Genomic DNA, 17437 nt, shown 5'->3' with positions numbered 1-17437 from the left:
ATAGTCTGGCCATTCCCATGACAGCCCCAAGACAGTCTCTCAACCCTGTGGACTGTCCTTGTTGTCTCTTTGAGAGTTCTTTGAGAAGATCTTGTCTCTTTTAGCGGATTATCACCATTATCTGAGCTTCGCTGAACTCTCTTTTTGGTCGATTGTCCAATTGTCTCTGAAGCCAGGGGTTTATAACCTCTGTACTCACTACAAACTCGCTGCCTTTGTCTTGGAAGGATTCAAAAGCCAAGACTGAAGAGCCGCTCTCAACCCCTTGTGGCTCAAGACTTATCTTGGAAGTAAGGGACTTTGGGGGCTGTTCAGTTGCACTTTCAGAGGGTCCCGTTGCCTTGCTGCCATCTCAGCTCCTGGTTCGCAACCAACCACAGGCAAATGCGCAGCTGCGCAAAGGCCTCCAGATTTAAATACGAGCTATTCCCCCTAGGATCTCATTTTCGCCTCTCTTCATTCCCGGCTCTTTAAACGAGATCTTATTTCCATTTAACCTGAAACCTAGTTCAGAAGATATATATACAACACTTATATATACCTTATCGTAACTAGTATCACTTGGCTAGCGCCATACAGCAATACAAATCAGTTTATCCAACAAGAAGCTACCGTCTATAAATAAGCTTCGCCTCAGATCAACAAAGGCGATTTCCTGTACCAACACATCGTCTCAATGTACTCGTACCCTACACCTTTACCCGAATTCACTGCCCAATCTCAATCTCAGGATGGTACACATAATAGACCAGTGGCCAATTATCCCTGGGCAGTGCAAGGAGGTCTCAGCGCTATCAACACCAATGTCCGTCCACAATATGGGTTCTCGGAGTCGCCTTTACCTATGAGTTCCTCAACCAATGGTTACCCAAGCTACGACATGGCTCTTCTCAGCCAACCCACTTTCAGTCCTCATCCAAGCTTCTCATCAGCTGGTGAATGGCCATACCCCAGGCCTCAGCAGGGCTCATCGTCACAAGCCCTCGTCCCAGCGACTAAGACCGAAGCCTTTAAAGTCCTGATCAGACGATTTGGGTGGCTGTGGTTGCTGCTCAAGGTCAGATCAAAACTTCGAGGCTCGGGTCGAAGACATCAACGTCGACACAGTGCTTCAGATTACACATCACGGACAACTGGCCACCACAATGGCCACTATATGACATCGTCACTGAGTGTGTCCCCTGCAGATGATGCAACGCTGGGCAACCTTGTCACTGGAGACGACGCTGATCTCTTCAACCCCATTGATCCCACAAATCATTTGTGGTTTGACGCTCTGGGAATACTCAATGGAAACTCACTGTTGCCGGCGCCAGCAGATGTGCCGCGACAAGCCACAGTTCTCTTTGAAGAGGATGTACCGGCTCCGATTCCGGGACAAAGACCCATTAAGTGTCTAGAAGAGACAGTTCCACCAATCAACTTGATGAATCAGCCTCAACAAGAGATTATCGTGCCTGGCCAGTCAAAAAAGCGAGCTTTTGACTGTGTTGAGCTCGATGATTCATCAACAGACGAAGCTGACGGGACGTCTGTGGACAAGAAACGATCCAAGACGACTTCTACGGCACCACGATTTGCCTGCCCCTTTTATAAGAATGACCCAGAACGCTATGCAAACTCAAGAAGTTGCTGCGGGCCTGGGTGGGAGACAGTTCATCGAGTCAAGTAAGTGGTGTTCCCCCTAAAACATCCAGGAGCCGACTGACATATCTCCAGGGAACACATCTTCCGCAGTCATACACTCCCAGAATATGAGTGTCAGCGCTGCTTTCAGTGTTTCAAGACAGAGTTGAAGCTCTCTAGGCATCTAAGAGCCTCTGCACCTTGCGAAGTCCAGAGTCGCAACACCCAGGAGCATGAAGGCATCAACGCAAGCCAGTCCAAGGCACTGCACGCAAGAGCCAGAAAATGCGACCCCGCAGCAGATATCAAAGAGGTCGAGGAACAGAGATGGAATGATGTGTACAAGATCATCTTTCCTGGAGGGGGCCTGGTGCCTACACCGTGTTAGTGTTCAACCACATACACTGCAAGAACTGAGTGCTAACAATGCCCAGATTATGATCGCTTACAGAAGAGCAACAATGATGACTTTGAAACGAACCTCATGTCTGATTTTGAGCAGCGCCTTCGAGGCAATGTCGGTGAGATGAAGAACTTGCAACCTACGCTGGCACCTCTGGTGGTCCAGCTAGCTTGCAATACACTCATGGAGAGTATGCAGTCCTGTCGGCAGAAGCCAAAAGTCGGTAGCAGTCAAGACTCGAGCTCTATTGTATCTCCTACACAAGAATTCCAGTCATTTCTTGATGGAGGGCTTCAAATGACGGGCATTAACGAGAACTTTTTGCGACGCCTAGACAGCCAGTTCTTTGTGCAGGCGTTACGGGACTCTGGTTTAGATCTGTGACTTACAGGCTTTGCGAGCCTATGAAGATGATGAACAGGAGGATGTGAGATACCAATTTGATTTATGGGTTGAGCCATTGTATTGCCATGCAGGTCATGAGATGATAACCATCGGATCAAGATAGACGGCAGGGGATAGACTTGGCGCTTGAATTCTAAAATACCATTTCATCCTAGTTGCACTGTCACGGAGACTAGTTGTAGTGAAGGTGTACAATTTGCTTATGTTTGCCCCTAATTCGTCGTTGCCGAATCAGATGGCTAGACCGAAATGTGTTTTTTGTTTGGTTTTGTGTCAACCGGCTTGATGGTCTATTGATTCTCTGTCATTCGGATGCACCGACTCACGCCTACGCGGGCTTTTCTTGATACTGCTTGTCGGGCGAGTCGAGTTGCGTCGGATTTGCCTTGTGGCGTTGTCCACCGCCCTATACTCGATATTGTGTGAGAGTAAAGTACGTTCTAATAACAAGAAATGCGCTTATTTTCAACCCATCCGACTGGCTGGCGAGGATGCTTGCCTCGTTGTGCCTTTGCTCATGTATGGTTCGCCCGCCATTGGGAACTTGCGCAATTGCGAACTAACTAGTCATATAAAGCACACTACCCCAAAGTTGTTCAGCAATTCACAGTGAACTTACTCCTCAAAAAGTTTTGAGGAACCAGTTACCGCGATTGAAATACATCCATTCTCGTCTTTCTTTACATCTCAAAAGAGAGAAAAAAACCGGTACACCGCTATCTGGGCTCAGCTCTACATGCAGCATGTCTGACCCGAGACATAACAACCAGCGGGCTGCTCTGAAGCCTTTAACAGAGCGGCAGAACCGCATCACAGCAATGCTCTTGGAGAAAGCTACATTCGAGGTTGGACGGCGTCAAGGCTCGAAGCTTACTGGCATCTCTAAGCGAGGAGACAATGTCTCCCACCTCATGCCACTAAACACCAGCAGCTTGGCTAGTTTGTTGACTCCTTCCTTTGGGATGGCTATTCCTCCCATGGACAACAATATTTCGACAACTTCGTATCTTAAGATACCAAGTATAGAGGCCTCAAATTTGGACGAAGACAAACCAATGTGCAGAACAGAAAGCTCGGGTACCTCGTGGTCGACTGGTGGTATTTCGATAGACAGCGGATGTTTCTGTTCAGCTGGAAGCACGACTGAGAGCTGCACTCATGCTCCATTGGAAGATGCCTTCAAAGGCCTCCCTATCCCTCTAAAATCTCAAGACTTTGATTTTACAGAATCCATTCCCTGGAACGCGGAATTGACTGAGGCTTTCGAGGACTATCAAAATCTCGACCTATCTCAGTTTCCCCATATTCTTGCTCAACGGCCAGATCCTAAGTCCCAGTCCGCTCTCCCGTTGTCCACAGATCCTTCGGACTGTGGCTATAGTCGAGAAACTTCAGAGGATAGTGTCGAGACGTACTGCAGTAGCGACCAAGCCTCTTCATCGTCTGCAGTCGCAGAGAGAAGAAAGCATCACCTCGTGGCTCAGTTAATGGCGAGACTCCAGGAGTGGTTTGAGGTGGCACTCAAAAGACACGGGGTTCAGAACGGCCAGTCTACTTCGAGTGGTAGCCCTACACCAGTGATCATAGCACCCGGTCGTATTGGAGAGTCATCAAACAGCCAAAACAAAAGAAAGCATCAGGGAAGTGACTCTGATGATGAGTTTGGTGAGGATGATGAGACACCAGATCGGGCCCAGAAGAAGCGGAAAGGTAGCGTTGATATCGAAACCAGATATGTTTGTCCTTTCTTCAAGCATAATCGCGAGAGGTATAAAACATCCCACTGGAAAAGTTGTTGCTGGCCGGGCTGGACCTCTGTTCATCGGGTCAAGTAAGTCAAACTTACCTAGGTACTGAATTGGATAAAATATCTAACGGTACATCCAGAGAGCATATATATCGGCGACATAGGCTTCCCAGGTTCCGATGCAATAGATGCAGGCAAGACCTCAAATCAGCTTTCAACCTCAACGAACATCTGCGAGCGGACACTATCTGCGAGAGACAAAGTGAAGAGCCTGAGGAAGAAGGAATCAACGAAGAGCAAGAGAGACTACTCCGCATCAGAAAGAGGAAGAATGGGAAAGCTCGACAAGTTACTGAAGAAGAGAAATGGGTTGAGATGTACAAGATTCTCTTCCCTGACGATGATCCTGTCCCCTCTCCATGTAAGTCCATGCCCCTGGACCATAAAGTCACAGCCTAACATGGTCTCAGATCCGGAACTCTGCTCTTTGCAAATTGAGCAACCCGAGCAAGACATCGAGCAGGCTGGAGCGAATTTACTGGACAGCTTTGAGGACTACGCACGACGTGAGTTCTCAGTACGTATGCGGCCTCGCATTGAGAATTTAGTCGATGGACTTATGGAGCAAACCTTCACTTCTCAAACGATCACCGATATCGCTACTAATGTCCTTAAAGATATTATGGAATCTTTTCGCAAGGGCAAGAGAAAACCGGATCGGGGGTATTCCGTCTCAAGGAGACGGAGGTCGCCCTCGAGAAGTCCAGACCCTCAGGAGATACCAGCTGAGAGCTCTCCGCAAGTACCTCAAGAAATCCATAATTTTGAAACTGAGCCATATCCAAACTTGGAGTTTGATCTGGATGAGATTCTAAACTCATTAGATGCTAATCAGTCTTTGGAACTTGGACGTTGGGGGATAGAAGATGAAGGCATGAAAGCATTCAATCATTTCGGGCTTCAGGTTGAGCAGTATAAGTATAGCAAGGCAAACGCCTAAGAAAGAGGAACTATCGGGATCCTGTTTGTATCTTGGGGGATGCCAGAAAATCTTAGGATAGATACAACAGGTGGAACAAAAGACTCATGTTGACATAAATTTAGCAAAGATTTAGTAGACCTTAGGCTATGTATTTTTGATACCTTGCCTCAAGGTCGGAACTTTTCTTGCTACCTGAGGGTATCTCAAGTTCTCGCATTATGTATATGACTATGTCTGATCATGAGCTTTACGATCCAACTGTCAAATCCTGACATCTATGAATGTCTTGTTCTAACTTTACAAGACAGTCCCCTCCTCTCTAAGTTTCGGGGACGTATACACCATCCTTACACAAAATAACCACCTTCTTGAAGAATCGTCGCCATTCAAGAGGATCACCCTTGACCTTGACGAAGCGAATGTCAAGGACCTCTGTTCCGTCTGGCAGAGGCTGACGATCCACTTGAATCTCGCCATGCAAACTTTGTTGACGACCGTCGAGTGCTTTGACCTTTATCTTAGCGACAGGGTTGCCATGTGGATTAGGCGAGATATTGGTCGTGGGGACATTCAGATGGTGGAGAGCATCGTTAATCATCTGGATGATGTGGGCCGGAGGCACAGCCGAGAAGAAGCGAGTAAGTGACTCTGGGGGACAAATGTCGCGGAAACGGCGAGCTTGCTGGGTGAGGGTCATAGAAGGACCAGGAGTCTGAGAGAATTGAGACATAGATGGCTCGTCGGCGAGTGTATCGAGCATTGCTCGGCTCACATCGTGAGTGTGTGGGAGTGATGAGGCTGGCGAGGCCATAGAGCGAAGTGGAGGACGCTCCCAATCCCAGTCCTTATCAGCGATTGGTGTCTCTGGCTGGGTAGAGGAGAATTTCCCGACATTCAGGCCAGTATCTATGTCCATATTGTCGCTCGACGAAGGCTGTGATGTTGGGTGGTGGTTGAAGTCGATGCGGAGATTCTCCAGCATCTGTGTCGCCAAGTTGATGGGATCTGTGACTCGGCCATCCGAGTTGAGGAGGGCATTGTGTCTTGTGTACCAAGGGTGTTGGCGCACTTGAGTAAAGTTGAAGCGTTTTGATGAATCAATGCTCATCATCCCTCGTAGTAGAGATAGTGCTTCTGCTGGGACTCTCCCCCACAGAGCATCCGTGCTGCGACCAGATGTTCTTACATATTCCTGAAACTCCCAGCTGCCTTGTGAAGGCTCATCCCATGGCGTGTTGCCGACGAGAAGAACGAATAGAATAACACCGCAAGACCAAACATCGACCAAGTCTGGAGAGTACTTGGCAGCGTTGGGTAGCTTCTTGTCTGCTGCACGCCCACAAGCAAGGATTTCAGGGGCGATATAAGGTGGGCTACCACATAGTGTTGAGCTCAACTTTCGCTGACCTTTGTACTCAAACATTGTGGCCATACCAAAGTCTGCGAGTTTTAAAGATCCGTCCTGAGAGAGGAGAATATTCTCAGGCTTGAGATCACGATGTGCCACGCCCTTGGAGTGCATGAAGCTCACGCCGCTGATGAGCTGAACGAAGTAAACTTGGGCAATATCCTCGCGGACACCAACATCAGCTTCAATCTTGTCGAAAAGATCACCACCTTCTGCGTACTCCATGGCAATCCATCGCCAAATATCATCTTCTCCTGAAGCGAACCACTCGATAATGTTGGGATGCTGGCCGATATGTGAATGCAGCGAGACCTCCATGGCCAACTGCTTGGTAGAAATGCGACCATGTTTGACAGCATAACCCTTGTGGATGAGCTTTACAGCAAAAACTGGCGTTGGGGCGTCCAGGGGAATTGCTTTCTTGATGCTGTGTTGAGGTCAGCAGTGAACATCTCGGTTATCGTGAGTGAAACATGGGGTAAAACTAACGAGGCATATGCTCCTCGACCCACGGTCTTGGAGACGATTCGGAAGGGAAGATCCGTTGGTAGGGGGTCTAATTGTGACTGATTCATTGGTTTGTGTTAGTTATGAAGAGTCTAGGTAATGAAGTCATACAAGATCGAGCTCGATTCACAGCAGATTGAGTAACTGAGACTACCTACCTGTACTCCGTAGTCTGCAACGAAACGGCCAGCGGCCCGATCTGGTTAGTCAGCACCACTGCTCTTAATCACTGAGCATCACCTTTGATCACCTCGACGTCGCCCTCTCCCTCTAACAGGCTCTATGCTAACCTATTACCTTTTACGTATACAACTTTAAATTTACACTATGGCTTCTTAACTTCATACAAGTTTAGGATTCAGTTGGACGCGACCAGAGGCGAGGTAGGCAGATTGGTTAGTGATGGGAAGTTTGGCGTATTCTAGTGCTTGTTTCTTTCTTTCAACACTTGATTAATGTTCTGCTTTTACCATCAGCGATTCTTGCCTCCAACCAATTGATTGCGTCCGATGAGACTCTGACTCACGACAACAAACACAAGCTTAATCAACCCGGGCATCCGTTAAAGTTCTCAATGTGACTCTTATTTCGCAGGGTAACCTTCATTGGGTCCCAGGCTCTTGTCCGATGCCGCATACGCGATAACTTTTAGCCGGTATCGGATGCCCCTCGACAATTTTCTCGACATTTAACAACAACCCCCGCCCTTGACCTCGATAACGAAAGCAACGAACGCAATTAACACCACTCGCAAAGACCTCATCATGGCAGAGAATAAGGCAGGCGCTCCAGCAGCTAACATGCTCTGGGGAGGCCGGTTCACAGGTTCGAATGCCCTGGAAAGCAAGCTTCGAATAGCTATATACTGACTACACGGTGTTGCAGGTGCAATTGATCCTCTCATGTATAAGTATAATGCCTCCATCAACTACGATAAGGCTCTCTATAAGGAGGACATCCTCGGATCGATCGCTTTTGCCCGGGCCAACTCGAAGGCTGGCATTATTAGCGAAGACGACTTCCAAGCGATTGAGCGTGGTTTGCTCCAAGTGATGGAGGAATGGAAGCAAGGAACTTTCGCAATCATGCCGAACGACGAAGATGTGAGACGCCACTCGATTCTACTCGACATTTAGAAGCTAACATAATGGGCCAGATCCACACCGCAAATGAACGTCGCCTAGGGGAGGTCATCGGCAAGGACATCGCGGGTCGGCTGCACACGGGGCGCAGCCGCAATGAGCAAGTTGTCTGCGATATGCGCATGTGGCTACGCGATCGAATCCGCGAAATCGACGCCCAACTTGTCGCATTTCTCAAGGTCATTATCGCCCGCGCCGAGTCTGAGATGTAAGTCCAGCCCCACCTCTAGCCAGAATCGCCGCCTTACTGACTGGCAACCGCAGCGACTACATCATGCCAGGATACACCCACCTCCAGCGCGCCCAACCCATCAGGTATATCAGCACGCCCTTCCATTTCACCCCCAATTACTCATATTATTTCTTAATTTAGGTGGGCCCAATGGCTGATGGCGCATACCGCTTCGTTCAAGCAAGATCTCGAGCGACTCCGCCAAGTTTTCGAAAGGGTCAACCTCAGTCCACTTGGCTGCGGCGCTCTGGCTGGCAATCCCTTTGGAATTGATCGAGACTCAATAGCTCAGGAGCTTGGTTTCAGCGGAATCACCTTAAACTCTATGAACACAAGCGCTGAAAGGGATTTTATTCTCGACTTCCTAATCTTCACGAGCGTTTTCACCAACCACATCAGCAGGTGGGCTGAGGACCTTATTCTTTACTCATCCTCTGAGTTCTCTTTCCTCCGACTGGCCGACGCATACAGTACGGGTAGTTCTTTAATGCCAAACAAACATAACCCCGATAGTTGCGAGCTTTTGCGCGGCAAGTCAGGGCGTTCTTTCGGTCAACTGGCTGGGTTGATGATGGTGAGTCTTCATAACTATTTCAGACGATTGCCCCCTCTTTGCGACCAAGAGCGTGTGGAGAGCAGCTACTAACTATTCACTTGGCAGACTATGAAAGGCCTGCCATATTGCTATAATAAGGATGCCCAGGAGGGATGGGAACCTATGCTTGATGCAGTTGAGACTGTGTCTGATAGTCTCGGCATAGCTAACGGTGTCGTCTCTACACTAAAGGTGCGACCTGAGCGGATGCAGGCTGCTCTAGATAAAACGATGCTAGCTACTGATGTCGCGGAGTGGCTGGTACGAAATGGATGCCCGTTCAGAGAAGCTCACCATATCTCTGGACGTGTTGTTGCGCTGTCTGAAAACTCTGGGGTTTCAATGGACAAGCTAACACTGGAGCAACTGCAAGCTATTGATCCGCGGTTCACAGCGGGCATTGCGGAGGCATTCGAGTACGAGTCGAGTGTCGAGGCGAAATCGTCTAAAGGCGGTACTAGTCGGTCAGCTGTGCTGGAGCAGATCCAGGTTATTAAGGCTATGTTAGATTAGGGGTCCGATACCCTGGCGCAAGATGCGTCCGGAGTAAGGGAATCTGGCACAGACATCACGAATGACATGATTCATGCTGTGGAAGCAAAAAGAAACACCACGTTGTCAGAGGAACTGCAACAGGAGAAACGCCGGCTCAGCCGGACGAAGAAGTAGTCTTCGTCTTCGATGAATAAATGAAAAGTCTTCGATGCAACTTCCTATGAAAATGAGCTATGGAAAGACGGCAGTCAACACGCCGATATACTGCCAATATGAAGCTAATTGCAACAAGTATCGCCCCGGCAAGCATCGTAATAGGAATCACAGCCACGAAACAGACATAACCCACCGACCGCAAGGGATACGGAATCGTAGGGCTTAAGGGGCTCTCCGCTTTGGTATCCCTTCTGCGGCGACCTATGCGTACCCGAAGCGCAAGAGAGTTCTGTCGTGCTCAGACTTGATCACCCTCCTGATCAACTCTGCTCAGAGTAAAGCAGCGACAGCTCAGACTTGACACCGAAAGCGAATCGGGAGGCTAAGATCTGTCGGGGGAAACTATAGAGGTATGACCGTGAATCATTCACAATCTCCTTGATACTGATGATCTGTCACTGGAGAAAAGCTTGGTAGACGCTATTGATAGGGGCTAAATAAGGAATGTCCAGCTTACCATTGTGTAAAGGTAGGTAGGTGAATTTATGATGGTATCTGGATTGTGTTGCTACTAGTAATATTCTTGTTCAACAATAACCAATCGTTCAGTTGAGGAATATCGTCCTGATACTTCAAGTCCAGAAGTTGTACGCGTTGGTCCGCGTCTATTCACCGCGTAAAGTGTTTTTTTTTTTTGTTGCTATGAGACCCGATCCAGGTCCCCTAAAGATAGCGCCACTTAGCGCCCTGTGCACCCTCTCACAGCACAAACATGCCCTACAGTTTCAGCACTGCTGCCTTGTATTGGAGACCATTGGCTGTGGTGTATTATTCACCTGGACCCTAGTCGCGCTGGTTGCTGCGGTAAACAGTTGGAGCCTTTGTTCAAGCTTGAGTTAAGAAATCATTGCCCTTCCATCTATTCAATTCTGCCGCAATCCAAAATAATATATTGCACATCGTCTCACTTTAAAAGACAACTTAGAACCCGGGCTTTCTCTCTATTCGTTTTCACCCCTTCCCGTGTACGCCACAGCCAAACGTCTTTTTGTCTCCCTCAATCGCCCCTGCATTCGTCCACCTTCACCTCTTTCCACTTGCGGAATTGTTGTCTGTACATAAACAATTCCCTATCGCTCCCTAGCAACCTATAATAGCATCTACTCTTCTGTTGCTTTCTCGGTTGTCGGCATCTCTTCATACTCAGTTTTACTCGAGGAAACAACATCAGCATCAACATCTCACAATGGACTACAACATGGAGGATAGCCAGAACTCAGCTCCCGGCAGTGTCCAGGCCGCCAAGCTTAACTCTGGCCACAAGGGCCCTGACTCTCAAAGCACGACCAAGAGGTGAATACTCGTCCCGAGACATTATAGTCGCTACGGATGCTGACTCTGGACAGACTGCAGACCGAGCTGATGCAACTCATGACGTCGCCCGCTCCCGGCGTCTCTGCCTTCCCCGGTGCGGATGGAAACCTCCTCGCTTGGACTGCCACCATCGAGGGTCCCGACGATACTCCCTACGCCGGGTTGACCTTCAAGCTCAGCTTTGCATTCCCCTCCAACTACCCTTACGCCGCTCCTACGGTGCTCTTCAAGACACCCATCTATCATCCTAATGTCGACTTCTCCGGCCGCATCTGCTTGGACATTCTCAAGGACAAGTGGACTGCTGCTTACAACATCCAAACTGTTCTGCTGAGCCTTCAAAGCTTGCTTGGCGAGCCCAACAAGTAAGTACAAAGTTTCGAGATTGACCATAACCTTTTCACTAACAAATTCTCAGTGCTTCACCCCTCAACGGTGAGGCTGCCGAGCTGTGGGACAAGGATACCGAGGAGTTCCAGAAGAAGGTCCTGGCACGCCACAGGGATGTTGAGGACGAATAACTAGGTTTTACTAGGGGTTTATGCTTTGATAATTGTATAAAGGAACAGGAGTACCAGGTGTACGGAATTTGGTTTTATGACTTGGTAGGTTACAGGATTGCATGGCATTTCCACAGCTGGTTTAACAGCGAAGGGAGGGGATTTTGATAGGGTCAGAAACATGTACACCATTGTCGATAGCAGACCCTCTAATCGACGACTCATAACATTTGCATCATCACGTCAGAACGTAAATGATTATTTTCGCCCTCATAAAAAAAGCCTTGTCCATAGACCACTTCACGCCGAGGCACCGATTGTCGTTTGTGTTGACTTCAAGCTTTGATCACATTTTTTTCCCTCTGTGTATATTCAGCGTCAAAAGCCAGAATGCCGAATGCAACTCCAAATGCCATGCCACCATAGAACCTGTCCCAAGAGAAACTTTTTATATTTATTCCTCAACAACGACTGTGGCAAGACCCTTGGGGTTCTTGACGTTCACAGCCTGGACGTAGCTGTACAGCTTCTCCTTGGCACCCTCCTCGTCGTTTCGTCGTCGGGAAATTCGCACTCGGAGTCGGTAGTCAACGCCCTTGATACCCTGCTCCCAGACCTTCTTGTTCAACTGGGGGTCGATGCGGACATCAGAGGTACCCTATCGTGAAGGTTAGCACGTGTGGTTCGAAATGACAACTTTGTCCTCTGCAATTGCTTCGCATTCGACATCAGGCTCATGGGATGGATAGCCGTACCATGGACTTGGTGGCAAAGGCCTTGATCTCCTTGATAGCACGGGGAGCCCTCTTCTTGAAGGTGACACCATGGAGCTTTTGCTCGTTAGCATTTAACCCAGACATTTGCAGCTCCGGTTCTCGAGCTATTCTTTGGCGAAGCAACGTACTCGCTTGTGCATGTGGATGGTGTACTCGCGGGCGACGACATCCGCGATGGCGGAGCGCTGAGTCTTGCCGGAGGGCTTCTTGGACGACATGGCTGGAAATATGAGGGTTAGTCCTTCGGTCGACGAAGTTGAGAAAAGAATGAGTCGCTCGTGCTCGTAGTCTCTTGAGAGAAAAAGGACTTCGAGGGAGGAGAGGAGGGAGTATTGGTCGTACCTGCGGCTCGTCTCTTCGAGATTGGTCGTTAGGAAGGTGTGATGAAGTAGCTGGAGTAATTGCCAAAAATCTTTGTGCGTAGCCCTCGAAATCGGCAGGCACTCTGTGGGCCTGGCGAACCAATTAGAGCGCAGCCCTGATGGCCCACCAGGCTCTCACGTGATAGCGGTCGATTCACAGTTCAGACAATCAGCTAACCCCAGATGGGCTAGAGGCGTTGTATGGTCCACGTTTAGCCTCCAGTGGTGTTTACCGCGAAGCAAGCATTGCATCCAATCTTGGCCGTTGCTGCATAACGATTCCATCATTCCAGCTTGGGGCAATTGATTTCAAGGCACCGCAAATATCGCCATCCTTTGCGCATAAGCGTCTCATTTCTCTCATTCGGAGACTGCTTCGCTTAGGAGAGTGTGCGGTTGCTTCGACAAGACTTAGCGGCCTGTCGTCGGTCGTAATCAGGGGAACTTCGCGTACCCGGACCCTTCCATAAAGCTTCCCGGCAGTTGCTCCGCGCGCCAGAAACGCCTCTTTCATTTTAACATTCACTCTCACCTTATCGACGAGTATAATACGTTCGCCCGACATGGCCGAACACGAACCTGTTACCACGATGGCATCGCCATCGCCTCAGCCTGACATGACGAGAAACCGACTGCCTACGCTCTTTGAGGTCTTGAGTCGTCGCACTCTCCCTCCCGTCGACCTTTTCTCGTTCTATATCTACATGCGCGATCAGCAACGCTCGGTGGATTATCTCGACTTCTGGTAGGTTCATGCAGGATTGACTTTCCAGAGAGCTTAGCTGACATAGCCAGGCTTGATGTTGCCCAGCACATGTCGCTCTGCCGGCATTATGTTCGCGAACTTCGACGATCCGTCCTTATTGGCACTCCCGAAGCACAATCAAAACGATCTTCAGCTATCCTCGAGAATATTGGCGACTTGGAACCTAGAACGGCAGGTCCGTCCATGTATGCGACTGAGAAGGAGAAGAACCAAGATGCGCAAATGTCTGCATTCCTTAGAGAGGACCAAAGTCACGATTCACCTCAGAGTGCCTCTGCGCCTGTTAGACCCAGCCCTCAGTTCAGCAACTCTCACGAAGTCACTACCGAATCCAACTCGCCCGCTCATACCGTTGCGCGACAGGACATCCGAGCCTCAGCTGAGAAAATTCTCTACACTTTCCTTCTTCCTGGAGCCGAGCGAGAAATCACCCTCCCAGGTTCTATTACCGCAGAGGTCACTACTGCCATCGAAGAGTATGGCCGCGACGATCCCGAGGTATTTGATGTTGCCAAGGACTATGTCTTTCAGGCTATGGAGCGAGATGCTTTCCCAGGCTTCCTTCGAATGAAGGCTCTGGGCAACCTTATCCCACCTACTCTCATCATGCGACTTATCCTTGGTCTTATTGCCATGTTTGCCGCCCTCTGGGCTGCGTTTGTTCTCATTTTTCTTGACTACTCTCGTGCAACCAGATGCTGGGTAAGTGCCTCATTTAAGGGAGTTCTCGAAAACTTACTGACTCTCAATAGCTCATCCTCCCATTCACCGTCGGTGTCTATTTTCTTGCGTCTTACCAATACTCTCTGGACCCTATTATGGCCCTGGTTGGTTACAGCGAGTACACCCCCTTCAACTTCTCTCGCATTCGTGAACCCTACGTTCGCAAGCTCATCGCCAAGCGTGCTATCATGGTCCTCGCAGTGACTGTTCTCATTGATGCTGCACTCTGTGTTCTCTTCATTCTTGTTCCGGGAAAGCGTCTCTAAGCAACTATTCTTTTCACATTCAACCGCGGTCACTAATGCCGGCCATTACTGGCCTTTCAAATTCCCATTAAAAGAAAAAGCTATCTCCGCGAGAATCTCTTTGGACATCATATCAATACTCACGACTGTAATGATCAGGGGCCTTGATTAAGCGACAATGCTATCCCAGTCTCTCGATTGAGCTCGGGCGTTGTTTTCTTGAGGCTGGCGTACGGAAATCTACTGTTTATCAACCAGGTCTTCTTTGTAATTTAGCTATTCCCGGTCTGGAACATGATCTTGAATCATTTCCGGCCATGCGTTTTTCCTTCTTATTTATGACCTTGACAGGTCATTAGAATTAGTACAAGTCTCATGGCGGCATTCTGTACCGATGTAGGGCTAATAAAAAGGCGCCGTATCGTCTATTATGTCATGGTTCTTCGTGATACACGTGTTGCGAGCTTGACTTTTGGTTCTCCTGACTCGAAAGGGATACTGTCTTCAAAGCTTGCGCTTATTTGCTCGTTTCTTCTCCTCTTCGGCCTCGTCGACATCCATACTGTCGTTGTCCACCAAATTACCTGTATCCATGACTGATCGCTTGTTAAACCCCCGTCTACCCAGGTCCCGTGTCATGTTTGGCAGATCGTACTTGCGTGGTCCCATTCCCTCTTGTTGTTCGTTGATTAACTGCTGTAACTTCTCGTCCGCCAGGCGCTGCTCACGCTGTCGAGCTGCGGCTGTTGTTCGGATCTCCTTGATCTGAAGATCAAGGCCTTCAAGGGTGGTGGTGCAGCGGTCAGACCATTTCTTCAGCGCAGCGGCCATGTCAGGTATCGCTCCAGGGGCGAGATCACGTAGAGGCGCAACACTGGTGACCTGCACGACTGCACGAGCTGGGTCAAGCGTGGCGTGAAGTAGACCAGCGTAAACCGCAGAAATCACCAACGCCTCTACCTCACGTGCTCCAGGAAGATCCAGGGCTTCCTGTAGCGCGGCATAGGAGAGGTTCTGTCGATCTCGGACCAGTGATAGAAGCGATAGCTGCCGTAGCTTAGTTGCCTGTACTTCGGCAAGCGCTGGTAGGCCTTCTGTCGTTTTGTATGACGAGTATGTTCCATAGGAGAAGATCTGGAGAAGTTTGAGATGCGAAGTGAACTCTGAGTCGGCGAGGTTTTGGATGGCGGGTGTTTGTAAGAGATCACTGAAGAGGAATGTGTTTGGTGCTGATGTAGCTCTGGTGACGAGATCGGCAGCTGCGCGAGGAGATGTAGCTGATTTGGAGAGAGCGATGAATGGCTAATGCAGTTGTCAGTCTGTTTCATCTTGCTTTTCCTAGTTATGCATACCTCCAGCGCGTTAAGAGCCTTCGTCTGCTCCATGATGTGGTGTGGTTGAGGCGACAGCCTCGGGGGATAGGCGACGGATATCAAGTACGTCACAGCACGGAGAGAGGCGGAAAGTAGTGACTGTAGTGAAAGTCCGTAATTTCCTGCGCTCTATTATACCCTCCGGTTGAGGCTCGGGCCCAGGAAATACTCTATGTTGATAGTCGCAGCTTGTGCAAGTGATATGTCGATGAAGTTCAAGATGGAGCATCGGAGCTTAGTTCAAGGTGAGGCTGGAGCGCTAGGCAGGCAGCGTATGGTGGGCGCGGGGCTCATGGGATGTGGGGTCGAATTACTTGTAAGCGTGGGGTCTTCCAATGTGAAGCCGACTACCCTGTACTTATACGTCCGTGATAGAATAATGGTGTTCAATCTTGACTTGGAGTTCTCTGGCTTGTCGCCTTGTACTTCATCTCTCATGTTGCATGAGCCACTCAAGGAACAGCCTTGGCTTTTGATGTCGGAGCTGGACACTGCCAGTTATGTTCATACCATGGCTCGTGTATATCTAGATTATGTGTAAAAAGCGATACCCAACTCATCCACCTCTGTACCAACGCAAACCACAACCAGAAGATGCTTTTTAAAAGGCAGCCAAATGATACTCGATGTAACATTCGAGTATGCCAATGGCTGTGCAAATCATGTACAAACTCAATTCAAACCGTCTATCGCCAAGGAAACTGACAAGAAGCCACCACATATACGATAACTTAGCCACTGATGGACTTGCCTATGCTGTCTTGGGAACTTATTGAGTTCAGCTACGAGTGACAAGGAGTCTAGCGTTCGTACTGCTGGTGGGCTGCAAGGCAGAGACATGCTGACCGCATTGGCAGCTGTAGCCTTACACGCGACACATTGACATTGATTGCCGGAACGTGGAACATCCGCCTGAAAGACCTCACAATTGGACTCTATTGCGTCTTACATATAGTAAGACATTGCTACTCCAAAAGACACGCGATGATTGGTGATGGTCGACTAGAGGTCGACGGCAGAGTTGCGATCGACAATGACAGGAAATTGAAGATTCAACTCCTGTTCAGTTTTAAGCCAAGCTGAAGTCTTCCCAAAGAGAGGTCGGTGCGTCTAGTTCCGATAGTTCATGAAGGGTAAAAGCTGGTTGGACGGTCTGGGTGCTGAATGGTTGCAACTTGAATGATCGACACTTGCGCCTTTCAGGACAAGAGATGGCGCCATAAAAGGCCAGCTGAAAGTGAGCCATTGCAGAACTCTAGTCACATTGTGACTGAGAAATAAAAGGAGAGATAAGAATAGGTAGTGATGAGGTATAAACATCAGCGGCCTTCGCCTTGTGGCTATGGTTGCACCGATCTCACAGATCTCACTCTTTCACAACCATTCACAGATTCTTTTAAACTGCCTGAGCATCTGTCACTGCTCACTAACAGATTGCGGCCAATCGACCAGGTTTTTCTTTAATAGCGGAGTCCCCTTGTCTCAGGTCTCAGCATTTCCCGGCCCCAAGCTCCCTATTCATCTCCATTGTTCAAAGAGACCCTGGGCCTCGTTTGGGAATTTCTGAGTCTCTAGTGAAACATCCCTGCAAGCAAGAAATCTGGTGCTCCAGCAGTCGCA

The 17437-nt window shown here is 49.1% G+C and overlaps 8 protein-coding genes; 5 read left to right on the top strand and 3 right to left on the bottom strand.

Annotated features, from left to right (window-relative positions):
- Positions 1 to 676: 676 nt before the first annotated feature.
- FFUJ_01697 (uncharacterized protein) lies at positions 677 to 2413 on the top strand (the record flags this gene model as incomplete). XM_023575828.1 has 3 exons in its annotated part: positions 677 to 1668; positions 1720 to 2009; positions 2061 to 2413. The coding sequence occupies 3 exons, from the start codon at positions 677 to 679 to the stop codon at positions 2411 to 2413; spliced, it is 1635 nt and encodes a 544-aa protein (XP_023423894.1).
- A 764-nt stretch (positions 2414 to 3177) lies between these two features.
- Positions 3178 to 5181, top strand: FFUJ_01698 (uncharacterized protein; the record flags this gene model as incomplete). XM_023575817.1 has 3 exons in its annotated part: positions 3178 to 4265; positions 4322 to 4602; positions 4652 to 5181. 3 exons carry the CDS (start codon positions 3178 to 3180, stop codon positions 5179 to 5181), a joined length of 1899 nt encoding a protein of 632 aa, XP_023423893.1.
- Positions 5182 to 5482: 301 nt separating this feature from the next.
- On the bottom strand, positions 5483 to 7146 carry FFUJ_01699 (related to protein kinase chk1; the record flags this gene model as incomplete). XM_023575806.1 has 2 exons in its annotated part: positions 5483 to 6998; positions 7061 to 7146. The coding sequence occupies 2 exons, from the start codon at positions 7144 to 7146 to the stop codon at positions 5483 to 5485; spliced, it is 1602 nt and encodes a 533-aa protein (XP_023423892.1).
- A 696-nt stretch (positions 7147 to 7842) lies between these two features.
- FFUJ_01700 (probable argininosuccinate lyase) lies at positions 7843 to 9560 on the top strand (the record flags this gene model as incomplete). XM_023575795.1 has 6 exons in its annotated part: positions 7843 to 7903; positions 7964 to 8181; positions 8235 to 8428; positions 8485 to 8535; positions 8594 to 9026; positions 9114 to 9560. 6 exons carry the CDS (start codon positions 7843 to 7845, stop codon positions 9558 to 9560), a joined length of 1404 nt encoding a protein of 467 aa, XP_023423891.1.
- A 1384-nt stretch (positions 9561 to 10944) lies between these two features.
- Positions 10945 to 11593, top strand: FFUJ_01701 (probable ubiquitin-conjugating enzyme E2-C; the record flags this gene model as incomplete). XM_023575784.1 has 3 exons in its annotated part: positions 10945 to 11051; positions 11105 to 11437; positions 11491 to 11593. 3 exons carry the CDS (start codon positions 10945 to 10947, stop codon positions 11591 to 11593), a joined length of 543 nt encoding a protein of 180 aa, XP_023423890.1.
- A 433-nt stretch (positions 11594 to 12026) lies between these two features.
- On the bottom strand, positions 12027 to 12566 carry FFUJ_01702 (probable ribosomal protein L31.e.A, cytosolic; the record flags this gene model as incomplete). XM_023575772.1 has 3 exons in its annotated part: positions 12027 to 12230; positions 12328 to 12402; positions 12477 to 12566. The coding sequence occupies 3 exons, from the start codon at positions 12564 to 12566 to the stop codon at positions 12027 to 12029; spliced, it is 369 nt and encodes a 122-aa protein (XP_023423889.1).
- Positions 12567 to 13273: 707 nt separating this feature from the next.
- Positions 13274 to 14465, top strand: FFUJ_01703 (probable RAX1 Protein involved in determination of budding patterns; the record flags this gene model as incomplete). XM_023575761.1 has 3 exons in its annotated part: positions 13274 to 13455; positions 13506 to 14178; positions 14229 to 14465. The coding sequence occupies 3 exons, from the start codon at positions 13274 to 13276 to the stop codon at positions 14463 to 14465; spliced, it is 1092 nt and encodes a 363-aa protein (XP_023423888.1).
- A 483-nt stretch (positions 14466 to 14948) lies between these two features.
- FFUJ_01704 (related to ACOB protein) lies at positions 14949 to 15829 on the bottom strand (the record flags this gene model as incomplete). XM_023575750.1 has 2 exons in its annotated part: positions 14949 to 15746; positions 15797 to 15829. The coding sequence occupies 2 exons, from the start codon at positions 15827 to 15829 to the stop codon at positions 14949 to 14951; spliced, it is 831 nt and encodes a 276-aa protein (XP_023423887.1).
- Positions 15830 to 17437: the final 1608 nt, after the last annotated feature.

Source organism: Fusarium fujikuroi, chromosome FFUJ_chr01 (assembly GCF_900079805.1).
Source record: "Fusarium fujikuroi IMI 58289 draft genome, chromosome FFUJ_chr01".
NCBI lineage: Eukaryota > Fungi > Ascomycota > Sordariomycetes > Hypocreales > Nectriaceae > Fusarium > Fusarium fujikuroi.
The sequence above is the reverse complement of the archived record's forward strand: the minus strand, read 5'-3'. Positions and strand labels throughout refer to the sequence as shown.